Below are 16,293 nucleotides of genomic sequence, written 5' to 3'. Positions count from 1 at the left end.
ATGAGGCACCAGGGACCAATCCTGAAGAAATAGAGATATATAACCTTTCAGACAGAATTCAAAATGGTTGTTTTGAGGAAACTCAAAGAAATTCAAGATAATACAGAGAAGGAATTCAGAATTTTATCAGATAAATTTAACAAAGAGATTGATATAATTAAAAAGAATCAAGCAGAAATTCTAGAGTTGAAAAATGCAACTGACAAACAGAAGAATGCATCAGAGTCTCTTAATAGCAGAACTGGTCAAGCAGAAGAAAGAATCGGTGAGCTTGAAGGCCAATTTGAAAATACATAGTAGAGAAAAACGAATAAAAAAGAATGAAGCATGCCTACAATATCTATAAAATAGCCTAAAAGGGGCAAATCTAAGAGTTACTGGTGGCAAAAAAGGAGTTAAAGAGAGAGAAGTTAAAAAGTTCATTCAAGGGGAGAATATCAGAGAACTTCCCAAACCTAAAGAAAGAAAGAATTTCAGTATCTTTATATTGAAATTTAAGAACAAGAAGGTTATAGAACACCAAGTAGATTTAATTCAAAGAAGACTACCTCAAACAATCAAACTCCCAAAGGTCAAGGATAAAGAAAGGATCCCAAAAGCCATAAAAGAAAAGAAACAAATAACATACAATGGAGCTCCAGTACACCTGGTAGCAGATTTTTCAGCAGAAACCTTGCAGGCCAGGAGAGAGTGGCATGACATGTATAAAGGGCTGAAGGAAAAAACTTACACCCTAGAATAGTATATCTGGTGAAAATATCCTTCAGGTATGAAAGAGAAAGACTTTCCCAGACAAACAAAAGCTGAGGCATTTCATCAACATCAGACCTGTCCTACAAGAAATGCTAAAGGGAGTTCTTCAATCTGAAAGAAAAGAATGTTAATGAGCCATAAGAAATCACCTAAAGATACAAAACTCACTGGTAATAGTAAGGAAACACAGAAAAACACAGAATGTTGTAACACTGTAATTATGGTGTGTAAACTCCTCTTATAATAAGTAGAAATACTAAGTGATGAACCAATCAAAAATAATAACTACAACAACTTTTCAAGACAGAGTCAGTAGAGTAAGACAGAAAGAGAGACAACAGAAAGTTTCTCCAGTGCAGATTAAAAGTGTGGGGATGAAGTTAGTGTAGAGTTTTATTAGTTTTCTTTTTGCTTGTTTGTTTACACAATGTGTTAAATTGTCCTCAGTTTAAAATATGGGTTATAGGATATTATTTGCATGCCTCATAATATCAAATTGAAAAACACACAATGGATACTTTAAAAATAAAAAACAAGAAATTAAATCCTACTACCAGAGAAAATCACTTTGAGTAAAAGGAAGACGAAAACGAAAGAAGAAAGAGAAGACTCTACAAAACAACCAGAAAACAAATAACAAAATGGCAGGAAGAAGTCCTTACTTATCAATCATAACACTGAATGTAAATTCACTAAGCTCTCCAATCAAAAGACACAGTGATTGAATGGATAAAAAAGCAAAACCCAATTATCTGTTGCCTACAAGAAATACACTTTACCTATACAGATACATATAGCTTGAAAATAAGGTATAGAAAAAGATATTCCATGCTAACAGAAACAAGAAAAATGCAGGAATAGCTATACTTATACCAGAAAAAACAGATTTCAAGACAACAAATTTAAGAAGAGACACAGAAAGTCATTATATGATGATAAAGGTGTCAATTCTGCAAAAGGGTATAACAATTGTAAATACGTATGTACCCACTGGAACATCCAGATATATAAAGCAAATATTATTAGAGCTAAAGAGAAAGGTAGACCTCAATACAATAATAGCTGAAGACTTCAGCACCCCAGCACTGGATAGATCTTCCAATAACAGAAAATCAAAAAGAAACATCAGACTTAATCTGCACTGTAGAAAAAATGGACCTACTATAAATTTACAGAACATTTCATCTAACAGATATCAGAATAAATATTCACCTCGGCACATGGATCATTCTCAAGGACAGACCATATGTTAGGTTACAACAAAAGTCTTAAAACATTCAAAAAATTGAAATAATGTCAAGCATCTTCTCTGACCATAATGAAACAAAACTAAAAATCAACAAGAGGAATTTTGGAAACCGTAAAAGCACGTGGAAATTAAACAAACTGCTCCTGAATGACCAGAGGGTCAATGAAGAAACTAAGGGGGAAATTGAAAACTTTCTTAAAACAAATTATAACAGAAGCGCAACATACCAAAACCTAAGAAATACAGCAAAAGCAGTACTAAGAGGGAAGTTTATAGCTACAGGTGCCTACATGAAAAAAGAGAAAAAACTTCAAATAATCTAATGATGCATCTTAGAAAAGCAAGAGGAATCCAAACCCAAAATTAGTGAAAGAAATAATAAAGATCAAAGCAGAAATAAAATTGAAATGAAGAATACAAAAGATCAATGAAACAAAAAGTTGTTTTGAAAAGTTGACAGAACTTTAGCCAGACCAAGAAAAGGTAAGATCCAAACAAAATTAGAGATGGAAAAGGAGACAGTACAACTGATATCACAGAAATTCAAAGGATCATTAGTAGTTACTATGAGTAATTACATGCCAATACATTGGAAAGTCTAGAAAAAAATGGACAAATTCCTACACACATACAACCTACCAAGATTGAACCAGGAAGAAATCCAAAACCTAAACAGACCAATAATAAATAACAAGATCAAAGCTGTAATAAAAAGTCTCCCAATAAAGAAAAGCTCAGGACTTGATGGCTTCACTGCTGAAGTCTACCAAATATTTAAAACAGAACTAATACCAATCCTATTCAAACTATTATGAAAAAGAGAGGAAGAGGAAATACTTCCTAACTCATTTTATGGGGCCAGTATTACCCTGATACCAAGACACATCAAAAAAAGAAAACTACAGGCCAACATCTCTGATGAATATTGATGTAAAAATTATCAACAAAATACTAGCAAACCAAATTGAACAATACATTAAAAAGATCATTCATATGAAGTGAGATTTTCCAGCAGGTCAACAATGACATCAAGGGACTAAAAGTACTGCCATCCACAAGCTGACTTAAACAGGAAGACTGGTGCTCTTTCTCTTTTTTATATAACTTTGTAATTTCTGCTTATTTTTATTTGCTCTTCATTTCTTCATTTTCTTCTTTCCTAGCTAGTGAAACTTTTATCCTTTCTCCTCCATGTTAATTTGGTAGTTCAATGGTTACTTTCCCATTTTTAATACTCAGACATGCTTTTCATTGTAATATCAGCATCACACAATACTAGCCTCCACAGGGATGCTTTTTGAGTAACTCACTCCATGCCAAGGTGAAGTTCTCACAATGCTTTAATCATTCTCTCACTGCTTCCCACCCATGCCCTCAACTCCTGGATCTTGCTGAGATTGTTTTAAAAATGTTTAGTTCAAGACTATTGCCAAATTTTTCCTTCAATATGATAGTTAGAATAGTGCTTGGCACAAATTAGATAATATACGGCTGAAAAATGAACAAAAGAATGACATCTTTGGGAATATATGAACTTTTTTCTTTTCTTTTTTTTTTTTTTTAAAGAGACAGGGTCTCACTTTATTTTACTGCCCAGGTTAGACTCGAACTCCTGGGCTCAAGCTTATACTCGCGCCTCCCAAGTAGCTGGGACTGTGGGTGCACGCCACCACACTCAGCTGAGTTTTTAACTGCAGTCTTTACTCCTCCCTTACCACTACAGGTACTATTCAGCAACCAGCAGCAGGTCACAAATGGGAAACTTGTTGTTCATCTCGTCTTCTTTGTCTGGAATCTATGTCAAAGTATGTCAGGGCTTTTTCTTTTTCCATCATTCTTGGAATTCAGAAACCTTACATATTAAATCCAGATCGTTTTATTTTCTATTGAATAACCTTGCCTAAGACTCTGTGGCCTTTTAACCTGAACTCCTTCAGCTCATTGATATTTTCTTCTATTTTTTATTTACCTATTTTTTTCTACTTGTTCTTTTTTCTCCTTCTAGATGCCATTCCTTATTTACATTCAGTATCTTAGCTCTGCCGCCCATATCTACTGTTTCATTAACAGTTTCCTTCTCTTTGTACTTTTGTTGTGTGATACAAAATAGTTCTTCCTCTTGATTCTGCCAGATGATTAATTAATTCTTCAAAGGACTATATTAGTTTCCTGTTGCTGCTGCAACAGATTACCATAAAGTTCTGGCTTAAAAAAACATAAATTTGTCGTCGTATGGCTCCGGAAGTGAGAAGTCCTAAAATCAAGGTGCTAGCAGGACTGTAATCCTTCTGGAGACTCTAGGGGAGAAACCATTCCTTGTCTTTTCCAGCCCCTGGGACCACCTGCATTCTTTGGGTCATGGTCCCTTCCTTGAATCACTCCAACCTCTTCTTCCATTACTAATGTCTCCTTTCTCTGACCGTCTCAGTCTTCACTTACACCAACACTTGTGATTACAGGGGGCCCACTACATAATCCAGGATAATCTAAAGATCCTTAACTTCATCCCACATGCAAAATCCCTTTTGCCATGTAAGGTAACATATTCCCAAATTCTGGTGATTAGGACTTGGACGTTAGGAAACCATTATTCTGACTATCACAAGGACTATTTCTTTTTTTGTTTATCTATTAAGCTTTTAATTTTTTTCAAGTTCTCAGCATCAGTCTTTTTCTGTTCTAATGACGTTTCCTTGGACGTTCCTATTACTTTTGAGGATTAGGTATGTCTCTCCCATTAATTGTTAACCTAAATGGAAACCACTTGTTCTAGATATTTATCTTTGTCTTCTTCACTCAAGCTTAAACAACTGGTACTTTTTCTCTATCCACCTCTGTTGGTCCCTTCATCTCTAATCATATCAGACACTCCCCCAAACAATGACAAACCAGCAATTCCTGTTCCTAGGGAATAGGGACCAACTGGCCAGAAAAACTGATTTAGAAGGAGGAAGCCTCATTGGGTCTGTCTAGGTGCAAAGTGTGGTCCTTTCTCAAAGGCAAAGACTGAAAATAGAATTCGGCCCAACAACAAAAGGCCAGCAAGTTCAGACAAACCTTTGCAACACTAGGGCAAATGCAATCTCACTAAGGGAATTCAAAGTCCTCTTTTTCTAAGGCTCTTCAGGGAATCACAAAACTCCAGTCTTATCCCAGGTTTCTAGGAGAAGTAAATCCCATCCCTTTTGTATTTCCTTGCTCACTTCTGCCCATCACTGAAGAGACAGCAATCGAGTACCCTCTCTTTTGAAGAACCTGAGGTCTCAAATCCAACTGAAATGTTATACGGTATTTTCAGAGCTCATGAGTTTAATCATTTTACTTGTTAATATATAATGGATATATTTATGACAGGAGGGATAAAGCTAGTACAGAAATATCCAGGTAATGTGATAAAAGCTACTAAACTTTGATTACAAAATTAGTTTTGAGTTTCTGGCAGCCAAAGCAAAGGGGGAAGCAATTAAGTTACAGAATGAATGGGCATTTCCATACGATGTGATTTACAGAAAGACAGCATAGTTCTGTAAGATTTTCAAGGGGCTCTGAATCAAAGTTTAAACTGTCTAATAGTATTAGTAATAAATAATTTTACTTTTATCTCCATTCTTTACAATTTAAATTGTGTATATGTAATTAATGCTCATTTAACTTCTATATCTCATTAAATAGAAATATAATTCCAAACTATATTCATTCCCCATTCATTCAAAGATGTATTATTCTGGTAACCAGTTGAAGGCTAGAAAAAAATAATCTCATAAGTATTCGAAATTTCACAAGAGAATGGATATCAGAATAGACAGTATTCCTGCTGCCAATTTGAAATTAAGTGAAAAGACATAAATGCCTACTTTGTGGGTATGTTTACAGAGCTCAATAGAAATGTCTAGACCACTCAGTGTATGATTTTTCAAAGGAAAATAACTAAAATGGCATTTCTGAAATGCTGTGCTTCTATCTGCAGGTGATACAACACTAGGCACACAATAGGTAATTAATATATATTGACTGACTTGCATATAAAAATCAAAACTACATTCTTGTTGTCCTCAAATAAATTATACGTTTATTAAATGACTAGATTCACGTGGGATGACACATTATTCAAGGACAAGACCACCCTTTATTATAAGGTAATACAGCAATACCTAAGGGAGAAACGTAAGCTTTTTTGAGTAGAATATTTCATTATAAGTGACCAGAAGGAAACAATGACTATTAAAAAAACTATGACATACTGCAAACAAATACTGAGGTATTATGTGGATGTAAGCTGCACCAAAAATTTAAACTATCCTGAGGAACTGCATTATCATTACTTTATTTCCAAATGAATCTAAAATGTTCAATGTCAGCATTGTCTAGTCAATAAGTCAAATTGGTAGACAAAACCTGTTTAGACAAGTCATGAAAAATAAAAAGGGATTCTCCAAGAAAACCACAAAGCAGCTCATTTAAGGTCAATTTAATGGTATTATTCTGTTTTTCTTCCAGCCTCAACATAAGATTTCACTACCTCAAAGGAAATTGTAAGAGTATCTGTTTGCATTCCCCTTAGGTGATTGGCAGTTCAACACCAATTAGTTCAAAATTACACTGTTACTAACATGCAATAAAACAACACCTTTCATCTTTCTTACATAGGTAAGAATACCTTCCGAGCCAATAACTTTGATCAAATAAGTATTTTTGATCCTGCCCCACCCGTCTCTTTGGATTCAGGAAAACTAATAGCTGAAGGCAACTTTTCCCAGCTTTATTCTTAAGCTGAAAAACTAGGGCGGTATTAAAAATATTTTGCTTCCAAGATAACAGAATTCCCCAAAGTCCAGTATTTATTCAGTAACTAAGCTGTCCTTATAACTTTCTTAATATATAAGATAGCCTACATATAAAAGGGGAGATACTAAGTATTTATTTTTAAAATATAAAATGTATTTTTAAAAACAAATACCAATTTCTAATTAGATATGCAAGCCCTTCAAATAACTGATGCAATACAATTATCTTCCTAAACAATTCAATGTCCTAAACTTAGTCTCATAATGAATACTATTTGGCAGTAGGTACCTCTAGCATAAACAGATTAATGTTACATTTAACTTTTAATTTAGCATATAACCAAAAAGAAGTTTGATTAGAAAAGATTATAAGTAGTTCTTTAAAAATCTGATTATACTTACTACTTTATGTATGACCAAAGTGATCTCTATCGCCAAGAATGTGAGGTCACTCAAATACTATAAATTATTTCTAATCACTTACACAAACAATGTTGTTAAAGCCCAAAGCTCCTAATAATTCACAGAGCAAACAGTTTCCATCTCTCTAAGCAAACACTACTTACTGTATACCACAGAGCCAATGCTGATGAGGCAAACTCCAGAAAGCATTTGGAAACTGAAGCCAGGACAATCAAATCTCTAATGTATCTATTTCAGCATGGACTAACACTGTTACTATCTACAAAGGAGACAGACAGCACATACACTCAGAAACTCTATCTGAGTCTGTTCCACTTGTAACACTATAATTATTAAAAAAGTTTCTTTTTACTTGTGACATATCCACAAAAATATGGCTATTGACCCAGTAATGTGAGACTTTTGAAATCCAACACAATTGTGAAAATGCAAATATACTTTCATTATTAATGACTGCAAGATAGAAATTATTAAACAATGAACTTTAGGAACATTATATAATGCTATGTACAATCAAAATAATGATTTGGCTTTTCTTCTACTTTAGATATAAGCTACTAGATTTAAACTAGATAAGATGTTAAGATAATGTTTTAACCTTTATGTTTATGTAAGATACTATTAGGAATACCATCATCTATCTAGATTGTAGTTGAGAAAGTAGCAAGGGTATATTAAATTAATCTTCCATTACACAAATTTGGATTTTTTTTTTTTTTTTTTTGAGGCAGAATCTCACTCTATTGCCCAGACTGAAGTACTCTGGCATGATCTCAGTTCACTGCAACCTCTGCTGCCTGGGTTCAAGTGATTCTCCTGCATCAGCCTCCTGGGTAGCTGGGATTACAAGTACCCACCACCATGCCCACCTAATTTTTATATTTTTAGCAGAGATGGGGTTTCACCATGTTGGCCAGACTGGTCTCAAACTGCTGACCTCAGGTGATCTGCCTGCCTCGGCCTCCCAAAGTGCTGGGATTACAGGTGTGAGCCACTGTGCCCAGCCAATTTGGATCATTTTTATAGAACAATTTTCCCTCTCTAGATTTCATAAAATGTATGATATTTAACTCATTCCATAGTTTATTATTCCAAAGTGCTCCTCATTTACTGATTTCATATTAGCATATATCTCTTGCAGTCACCTCATCTCATCTTGCAAAAAAAATAATTTCTTTGAGCCAAATTTTATTGTCATAAATTGTGATTAAAGGGCCCAAGAAGCTGAATAAATTACAACAAGGAATCTCTGACTGTTTCAGATCCTTGGACACAAATATTTTTTGATTCTATTTGATCCCTTTCACACTAATCCCAGACATTTCTCAAAGTGGTCCAGCGTCTGATAAATTCAAAATATTCTCCCTTCGGTGAAGTAACTGACAGCAAGTAGTATCTGTAGGGCTGCCATTACCAGAACCTAGAAGAATGCCTAGAGACAGGCGAGATAAAAGTAATTTAGAGGACACAAGAAACTCCGATGTGAGCTTCCATATATCATTAAGTGTGTTATATGAAAGAATGTAATGACCAAATTAGCATATCGCCTTGCCAATGATAACTGGAAATGCCTCTATCCGAATGCTACTCTAGATAGTCTAAAGAAGCAACCATAAATACCACCCTAAACCTTGGCACCTTCCTAAAATTCCCTGGCAAATTCAACTTGGTTACAGACAGGAAGATTCAAGGACTGATGATGACACTAAGTGCTTTTGACAGGTCACAAGTTCCACGAAAAGGGTGTATAAGACATGTCTTGTTTTTATCAATCTCTTTATTTTTATTTTTCAGGATAAAAAGATACTGCAATTTGATACCCAGCAAAAATGAAACAACTATATTATCTGTGCTCTTAAGAGTAATTAAGGACTTTTTAAAAAGATTGGAATCAAGCAGGAAAGTAACTGCTACAAAAAGTGACACACTAATTTTTTATCATGAAGATGAAAATAGTATCTAAAACAATTGAATTGACTTATTAAGTTCAAAGATGACAATATTTTAAAATAAATTAAAAGAACTCGAGGTTTTGAACTTAAACAACAAAAAATAATTTATATTCATTATGGTACTACTTCTAAGGTTACCCAGTACACCCATAGGCTATACACACACAGAAGCTAATTATTCCAATTAACGCTGCTGCATTACTTAAACATTTAAACATGTTGAGAGAGAATGAGAAAGAGTGAGAGAGAGGAGAGAGGAATGTGTGTGTGTGTGTGTGTGTGTGTGTGTCCTCTTAATGCTGGGAAGGAATTACAAAAGGTTTTCTACCACAACTACTGTAATGGGACTTTCTGTTTGGCTTCTCTTTAGGGGTCTTGGAGTAGAAACGGTGTTTGATGACTCATATTTCATGGCCATAACAGGAAGGGGAAAACCAACTTATTTCTGCCTCATCACTTACTCCAGTGCATATGGTCCTCCTGCCTCTCAACCTTGGTGTGTCCTTAGCAGTCTCCACTATGCGCCTTCCTAAGAAATTTCTCCAAGTGATTCTGTCTGGTCTTGTCACCAAATTTTGCTTCCTCTTCCTTCTTCACTTCTATGGTAAAATGACAACTCTCCAACATGTGCATTTTTCATCTGTTAATTTGCTTATGAGACAGATTTACTACACATCCACCACATGTCTGGCAACATTACGGAAGCAGAGTACAGAGGGAAGGAAAAACTAACAAAAATCCCTGCCCCAGCCAGGTGCAGTGGCTGACACCTGTAATTTTAACACTTTGGGAGGCCAAGGCTGGCAGATTGCTTAAGCCCAGGAGTTTGAGACCAGCCTGGGCAACACGGCAAAATCCCATCTCTACAAAAAATGCAAAAATTACCTGGGCATGGTGCTGGGCACCTGTAGTCTTAGCTACTCAGGAGCCTGAGAAGGGAGGATCACCTTAGCCCGGGAGGCTGATGCTGCAGTGAGCCGTGATAGTGCCACTGCACTCCAGCCTGGATGACAGAGTGAGACCGTCTCAATAAATATAATTAAATAAATAAATCCCTGGAGTTTATGTTCTAGTGTGGAGAGACAGGCAATATACAAAAAGACTTAACATGTGAGATAATGAAAAATGCTATAGAAAAAAATAACGCAGGAAAGGGGAAACGTAAGGGGAGGTAGGGCTTAGTGATATCCAATCGATATCCACAAGGCTCACTCCAGATGTGGGAAAGCTCCACGAAAGGGTACTCAGGTAAAGACCTGAAAGAGAGAAGGCGGAGGGAAACACAGTAAAAATGCCCCAAGGGAAGGGGCTCAGTCAGGGGAAGAGCAAAGAGACAGCAGGCATCAGACATGGGGCAGGAGTGAGCAGCCACTGCAAGGACCCTTGCTGTTATCTAGACTGAAACAGAAAGCATCATCTGAGGACTTGGAGCAAGTGGGATGATCTGACTCACATTTTCAAAGACTCTCTCTGACTCGCAAGGCCCAAGACAGATATGCATGGAAGCCACTAGGAAACTCCCACAAAAGTCTCTCCAAGGGGTGACTGTTGCCCAAACCAGGGTAGTGGCAGCACAGGTGGTGAGGCCTGGTCAGATTCTGGAGCTACTCTGAAGCTCGAGCTTTGCAGAAGGATGCCATATGGTAATTAAGAGAAAGAGACTCCAAGGATTTGGCCTGAATACCTAGAAGAATGATTTGCCACCTGTACAGATGGGTTGATGGCAAAAGAAGCAAAATCTAGGAGTAAGATCTTGAGTTTATTTTAGACATATGTTTAAGATGCCTATTGGACATCCAAATGGAAACATCTAACTAGATAGTTAGATCTTTAATTTCAAAGAGTAGAGGTCAGCAGCTTATAGGTGGTATTTAAAGCCATGAAATGCCACGGGAGTAAAAGCAAACAGAATTTTAAAGATAGAGACACAAGACTTTCCAGGTGAAGAAGTTATCGACACAGAAAAGCCAGCAAAGTGGACTGAGAAAAAGCAGCCCATTAAATAAAAACAGGAAAGTATGGTGAACTGAAAACCAAGTGGAATAAAAGATATTTCGAGGAGGAAAGAGAGTAAGATTAAAACTATGAAGTCACGGACCAACTTGACCATGGCATTTCCTGGAGCAGTGGAAGCAACAATGAGTTTCAAAACAAAATGTGATGCTTAGAATCGAAACCTGTGAGCACACAACTCATGTGAGCTTTGCCATAAAGAGCAAAGGAATGGGTGGTAAGCTGGAAGGGATATGGGGTAAAGGCAGATTCCTTCCCCTGTCTCTTTCTGGGAAAATTATAGCTTATCTTTATGCTGATGTAAAGGATCCAGTTGGGGGAAAATTGGATCATGACAGAGAGAGAGAGAGGCAGAAACAGACAGAAAGAGAAAGAGAGAGACAGAGTGAGACAACTGCTAGATTGTGTCCTTGAATCAGTGAGAAGAGGAAGCCAGGGCACCAGGGGAGAGCCAGGCACACAGACAATTCAGCCACAGCATCAAGGGAAACGGCAGCAGATGTGAGGGGAGCTGCAGGAAGGTGGGTTGGCATGAAGGAAAAAGCTTGTGAAAACTCTCTTATGATTGCTTCTATTTTCTTAAGAAAATAGAAAACAAGGTCACTAATGGAGAGTAAGGATGGTGAAGACCTGAGGAAAGAAGACAGAACAAAGTGATCCAGGAGAATGTAAAGTTAATTGAGGATATTGGTCACATATATAAAGGAAGGCCAGGCAGGAGGGTCAGTCAGTCACCCAGGAGTGAGAGCACAGAACAGGGAAAGGTAAGCAGAATGAAGGCTCAGGTTTCGCTGGATCCAGTACAATACAGTGAGACCACGAAAGGGAGCTAAGAGTGTTTGCAGGGGACTGATCCCAACAACAGCCCAGGAATGTGAACTGTGCAAGGAAATCGGCGGATGGGGAAATGATGGGGTGAGAAAAGGTGTTAGGATCAGGGCATGTTAAATCTCCATACTGAATAACTGTAGGAATTGGGAGTACTAGAAGAAGTGATGTGGAAAAAGAAGAAGTGGTAGGTGGAGTAGGATGCTTGACTGTAAGATGATGCAAAAGAACTCGAGTGGGTTATGTCACAGGCACGAGCGGGTGAGGCAGGCTACCACAGGGACAAGCAAGGAGTGTCCCAGAGTGATGGGAAAGACACGCGCACAGACACCAAATCACCATGAAAAAGGCACAGAATCAGAGAAGGATTAGAAACAAGGAGCAAAAATCCTCAAGACGGAAGCAGAAAAGGCCTGGGAGGTGAGCAAACGACAGGAATTGGTGATGCTCTGATGATATGAGATCCAAAGTGCTGGAGAGCAGTGAAAGGGAATGGGAGGGTACCTACTCCAGCTCCAGGACCAGCAAATGAGGGATGTGGGGAGAAGTGAGCCCTCCCATGAGCAGGTGGCAGGAATGCATGCCAAGTTTCTTTGAGCAAGAAAATGGCAAATGAAGATACAGGGGTTTTGTTTGTGAGTTAACTCTCAGTTCCAAATGGCACAAGCAGAAAGTTTCAGGAGCTAGAGGAAAGTGGAATATGAGGTCAGAAATGGGATGTACAGGGACACGGGGGCAGTCCAGGGTGCAAGGAACCTGGATGTTCTGGGTTCCATGTGCTGACCATGATAAAGAGGAGTGGTGGACAAAATGTACCCATTAGTCCTGAGGGTCCCAAAGCAGAGGGGAGGCTGCGTGCTGCAGGGCAGCAAGAGGAAGCCTGCCGGGATCACAGTGAGTTCTGTGGACATCTCTCTACTCCTGCCATGACAACAGGGATGTGAGGGAGGCACTGTCTTAGCCAAACAACAGGTGCTCTGGCACTCCCTCCTGTTTCAGGAACACAGAACTCCTTCCTCTCTATACCTTTTCTTCAAGTAGTTAAGTACCAGATAAAAATCTATAAATTCTTGCCCTTTTTTCTCCTTCAGTCACCTAGCCTATGATCTTGAGACTCAGAGTCTTAATTCATCTGCACAATATCTGGTGCTTAATTAAGATGTGCAATAAGCAAAAAAGGAAAGGAGAAAGGGTAGCGAGCAGCTGATAACAGGACGGCTTATTCAGGATACCAATTAACAGTATCGCAGCACACAGCTTTGCTTTTACTTTCTAACATTCCATGAAACAAGAACAAAACCTCCCAATAGCTTTACACCCAGAGCACCATCAAGTGTCAAACAATTGAGAAGTCAGTCAGACATTCTAACACAAAGCTGTATGGATTATTTTTAAAGCCAGGCATGAAAATTCAATTCCAGTAATATCATAACTACCACAATAACTCATGTTACTTTAAAAAAAATAGTGTTATTTCTATAGTGAAGCACTTCCTTGGGGCTGGCTGTCATGTTTTTTGCATAACTGCACAACTGAGCTCAGAGTAAGCCACACTGACACCCCAAAGATTCCTGCGATGTGCACCACACATTCCAACACACACTAAGAAAGTGCCGCTGGGAACTCTGATGAATCAGCAATGGAATCTGTATTTTTTAAAAAGTCTTTTACCCTCATTATTCTGGAATTCTTTTTAATAGCAAGAGTAAAACAATAAAACTTTATTTTTGTTTTATAATTTAAAATAGAAAGTAACAGTTCTAAACACAGAACTCCTGAGACAGGAACACACTAGTCTTAATACTAGATTAAATAAAATCAGGGGATGATTTCTCTTACTAACCCCTCCTATTTCTATTTTCTTAAGAAATGGTAAGTAGTGATTTTTTTTTTAGTTTTACTTTCCTACACATATTTATAAGCATCCTCTACTGAAGCTCACAATTCTTAACCTGTATAGTCAAAATGTCCATTTTGCCATAGAACCATTTATGTTATAAACATAAATCATTTAGCTCTTTATTTTCCACCTGAAATAGTACACAGTGACTAACTAGTAGCAAGCAGCAAAATCATAATTATCCTAACATATCACTTAAGAGTTTCTTCGAACCCCACGTTGGGCGCCAGGCCAGGCACAGTGTATCACACCTATAATCCCAGCACTTTGGGAGGCCGAGGCAGGTGGATCATGACGTCAGGAGTTCAAGACCAGCCTGGCCAATATGGTGAAACCCTGTTTCTACTGGAAAAAATACAAAAAATAGCCTGACATGGTGGCACACACCTATAGTCTCAGCTACTCGGGAGGCTGAGGCAGAAGAATCACTTGAATCCAGGAGGCGGACGTTGCAGTGAGCCAAGATTGTGCCACTACACTCCAGCCTGGATGACAGAGTGAGACTCCATCTCAAAAAAAAAAAAAAAAAAAGAGTTTCACTGAAAAGATTTTAGACAATCTACCAAACAGATCATAAATCGTGCATGGCCTATCCAAATGATGTGTGAAAAGTTACATTTTGCATTAGTTATCATATCATCCTCCGTCCTCTCTAGGTTCAATCCATCTCTTTTCTACAACATTTCTATGCTAGTGAGGTGTTTTTACTGATTTGGGCTTGGCTTCATTTTCTAACATAATTAGCCATCTAGCAAGGGTTTCCTTTTCAATTTCTTTATTATAATCAGCCACTTTTAAATTTGAGGAGCCAAAGGATTTAGAAAGATTCTAGAAAGCCTTTTTTCAGTTTTCCTACTGTAGAAGGGAAAAGTAAGAAAAGCTGTATTTTGGGGTTTTCTTTTGTTTTGATTAAAGTGAATTCAAATTCTTCAATTCATGGGGCACTACATTTTACCCTTCCTGGATGTGAGTCTCCTAATCTGTGAAACAGAAATGGCGTATACCTGAGGCTGAAACATTTCCACACTGCAGGCTGCAGCCTGACAAGTATTCTTTATAACTCAGGCATGTTTATTACACAGCAGCATGAGTATCCAAATAAGACAAATTTATTATAATATTTACTGCTTTAAGAGAACTTTATAAAGCTGACATTGTTGACTAAAGTTTATAACTCTGAAATTAAATAAGTTTAAACATTAAAGTAGTTTTAATTAAGTTAGAAGAATAAAATACATATGTAGTTCCAGTCTAAAAGTTTATCTGTATCAAACCATATAATGTTACTGACAAGAGTCCTCTAGAACAGATACAAACCTAAATTCTGGGATCTAAGAAAAAAGCTCTAAAATATTATCAACACTTCTGGGTTGATGATTTAAATTCACTATTTATAATTGAAGAAGGTAGGTATCTTTCTACCCATTTCTCAGTATTTCATAAACTAACCCTCCATTTTATATCTTCTCTTGAATTATAATTCTGAAATGCAGTTAGCTATTACCTGATCTTGTTGGCGGGAGACCGGTTTTTCAACATTTGAATATTACTTAAGTAAAATTAAAGAAAATTGACCTACACTATGTCTTTTCTCTGTTAAACTATAGCATTGCCCTTTTCTTCACTGGTTCTTCAAAACTGATCGGTAATTAAAAATTAAACTTTCTTTGGGAGGCCGAGGCGGGTGGATCACGAGGTCAAGAGATCGAGACCATACTGGTCAACATGGTGAAATCCCGTCTCTACTAAAAATACAAAAAAAAAAATTAGCTGGGCGTGGTGGCACACGCCTGTAGTCCCAGCTACTTGGGAGGCTGAGGCAGGAGAATTGCTTGAACCCAGGAGGCGGAGGTTGCGGTAAGCCGAGATCGCGCCATTGCACTCCAGCCTGGGTAACAAGAGCGAAACTCCGTCTCAAAAAAAAAAGAAAAAAAAAAATTAAACTTTAAGTCATATGCTTAAAACATAAATGCAGTTGGCAGCAGAGAGATGCCAAGGCCCTCAGCGGCCAAAGTCTGAGAAAGAATGGGCCTTCCTAAGTTACAGCTCATCTCAGCCAGGGCCTTCAATAAACCTCTCTTCACTGAAGAAGTTCTTTTGTTACTCTAAAGTGTCCTCCTCTTGTAACAAACAGCACAAGATACTGAGAGGTTTATATTTTTTCCCTTCAATTATCTATCTTTTGGAAATTAACAAGTTTTTTTTTATCCCAGTCTAAATATGTAGTATATACATACCATTTAGTCGTCTCTGGAGTGCTTCTTCCTCTAAGGTAATAATATAAATTTGTTCATCCAGGTCTTCAAGAATCTAAATTAAAAGACAAAACTACTCAATAATTCAACATTACAAAACAAATGCTTATGAGACCATTTAGGCTATTTGGTCTAT

The 16,293-nt window shown here is 37.4% G+C and overlaps 1 protein-coding gene across 6 annotated transcripts in view; it reads right to left on the bottom strand.

Moving 5' to 3' along the window:
• LMBR1 (limb development membrane protein 1) overlaps nucleotides 1-16,293 on the bottom strand; it is a 249,167-nt gene that overhangs the window by 54,302 nt on the left and 178,572 nt on the right. For all 6 annotated transcript variants that reach the window (XM_064367704.1, XM_064367741.1, XM_064367593.1 and 3 more), the window contains one exon: nucleotides 16,140-16,212. In XM_064367704.1, coding sequence (XP_064223774.1) covers nucleotides 16,140-16,212 — 73 coding nt within the window. The remainder of the gene's footprint in view (nucleotides 1-16,139; nucleotides 16,213-16,293) is intronic.

This window comes from Aotus nancymaae, unplaced genomic scaffold, assembly GCF_030222135.1.
Source record: "Aotus nancymaae isolate 86718 unplaced genomic scaffold, 86718_ANA_hifiasm-v0.15.2.pri h1tg000002l, whole genome shotgun sequence".
Classification (NCBI taxonomy): Eukaryota; Metazoa; Chordata; class Mammalia; order Primates; family Aotidae; genus Aotus; species Aotus nancymaae.
The sequence above is the reverse complement of the archived record's forward strand: the minus strand, read 5'-3'. Positions and strand labels throughout refer to the sequence as shown.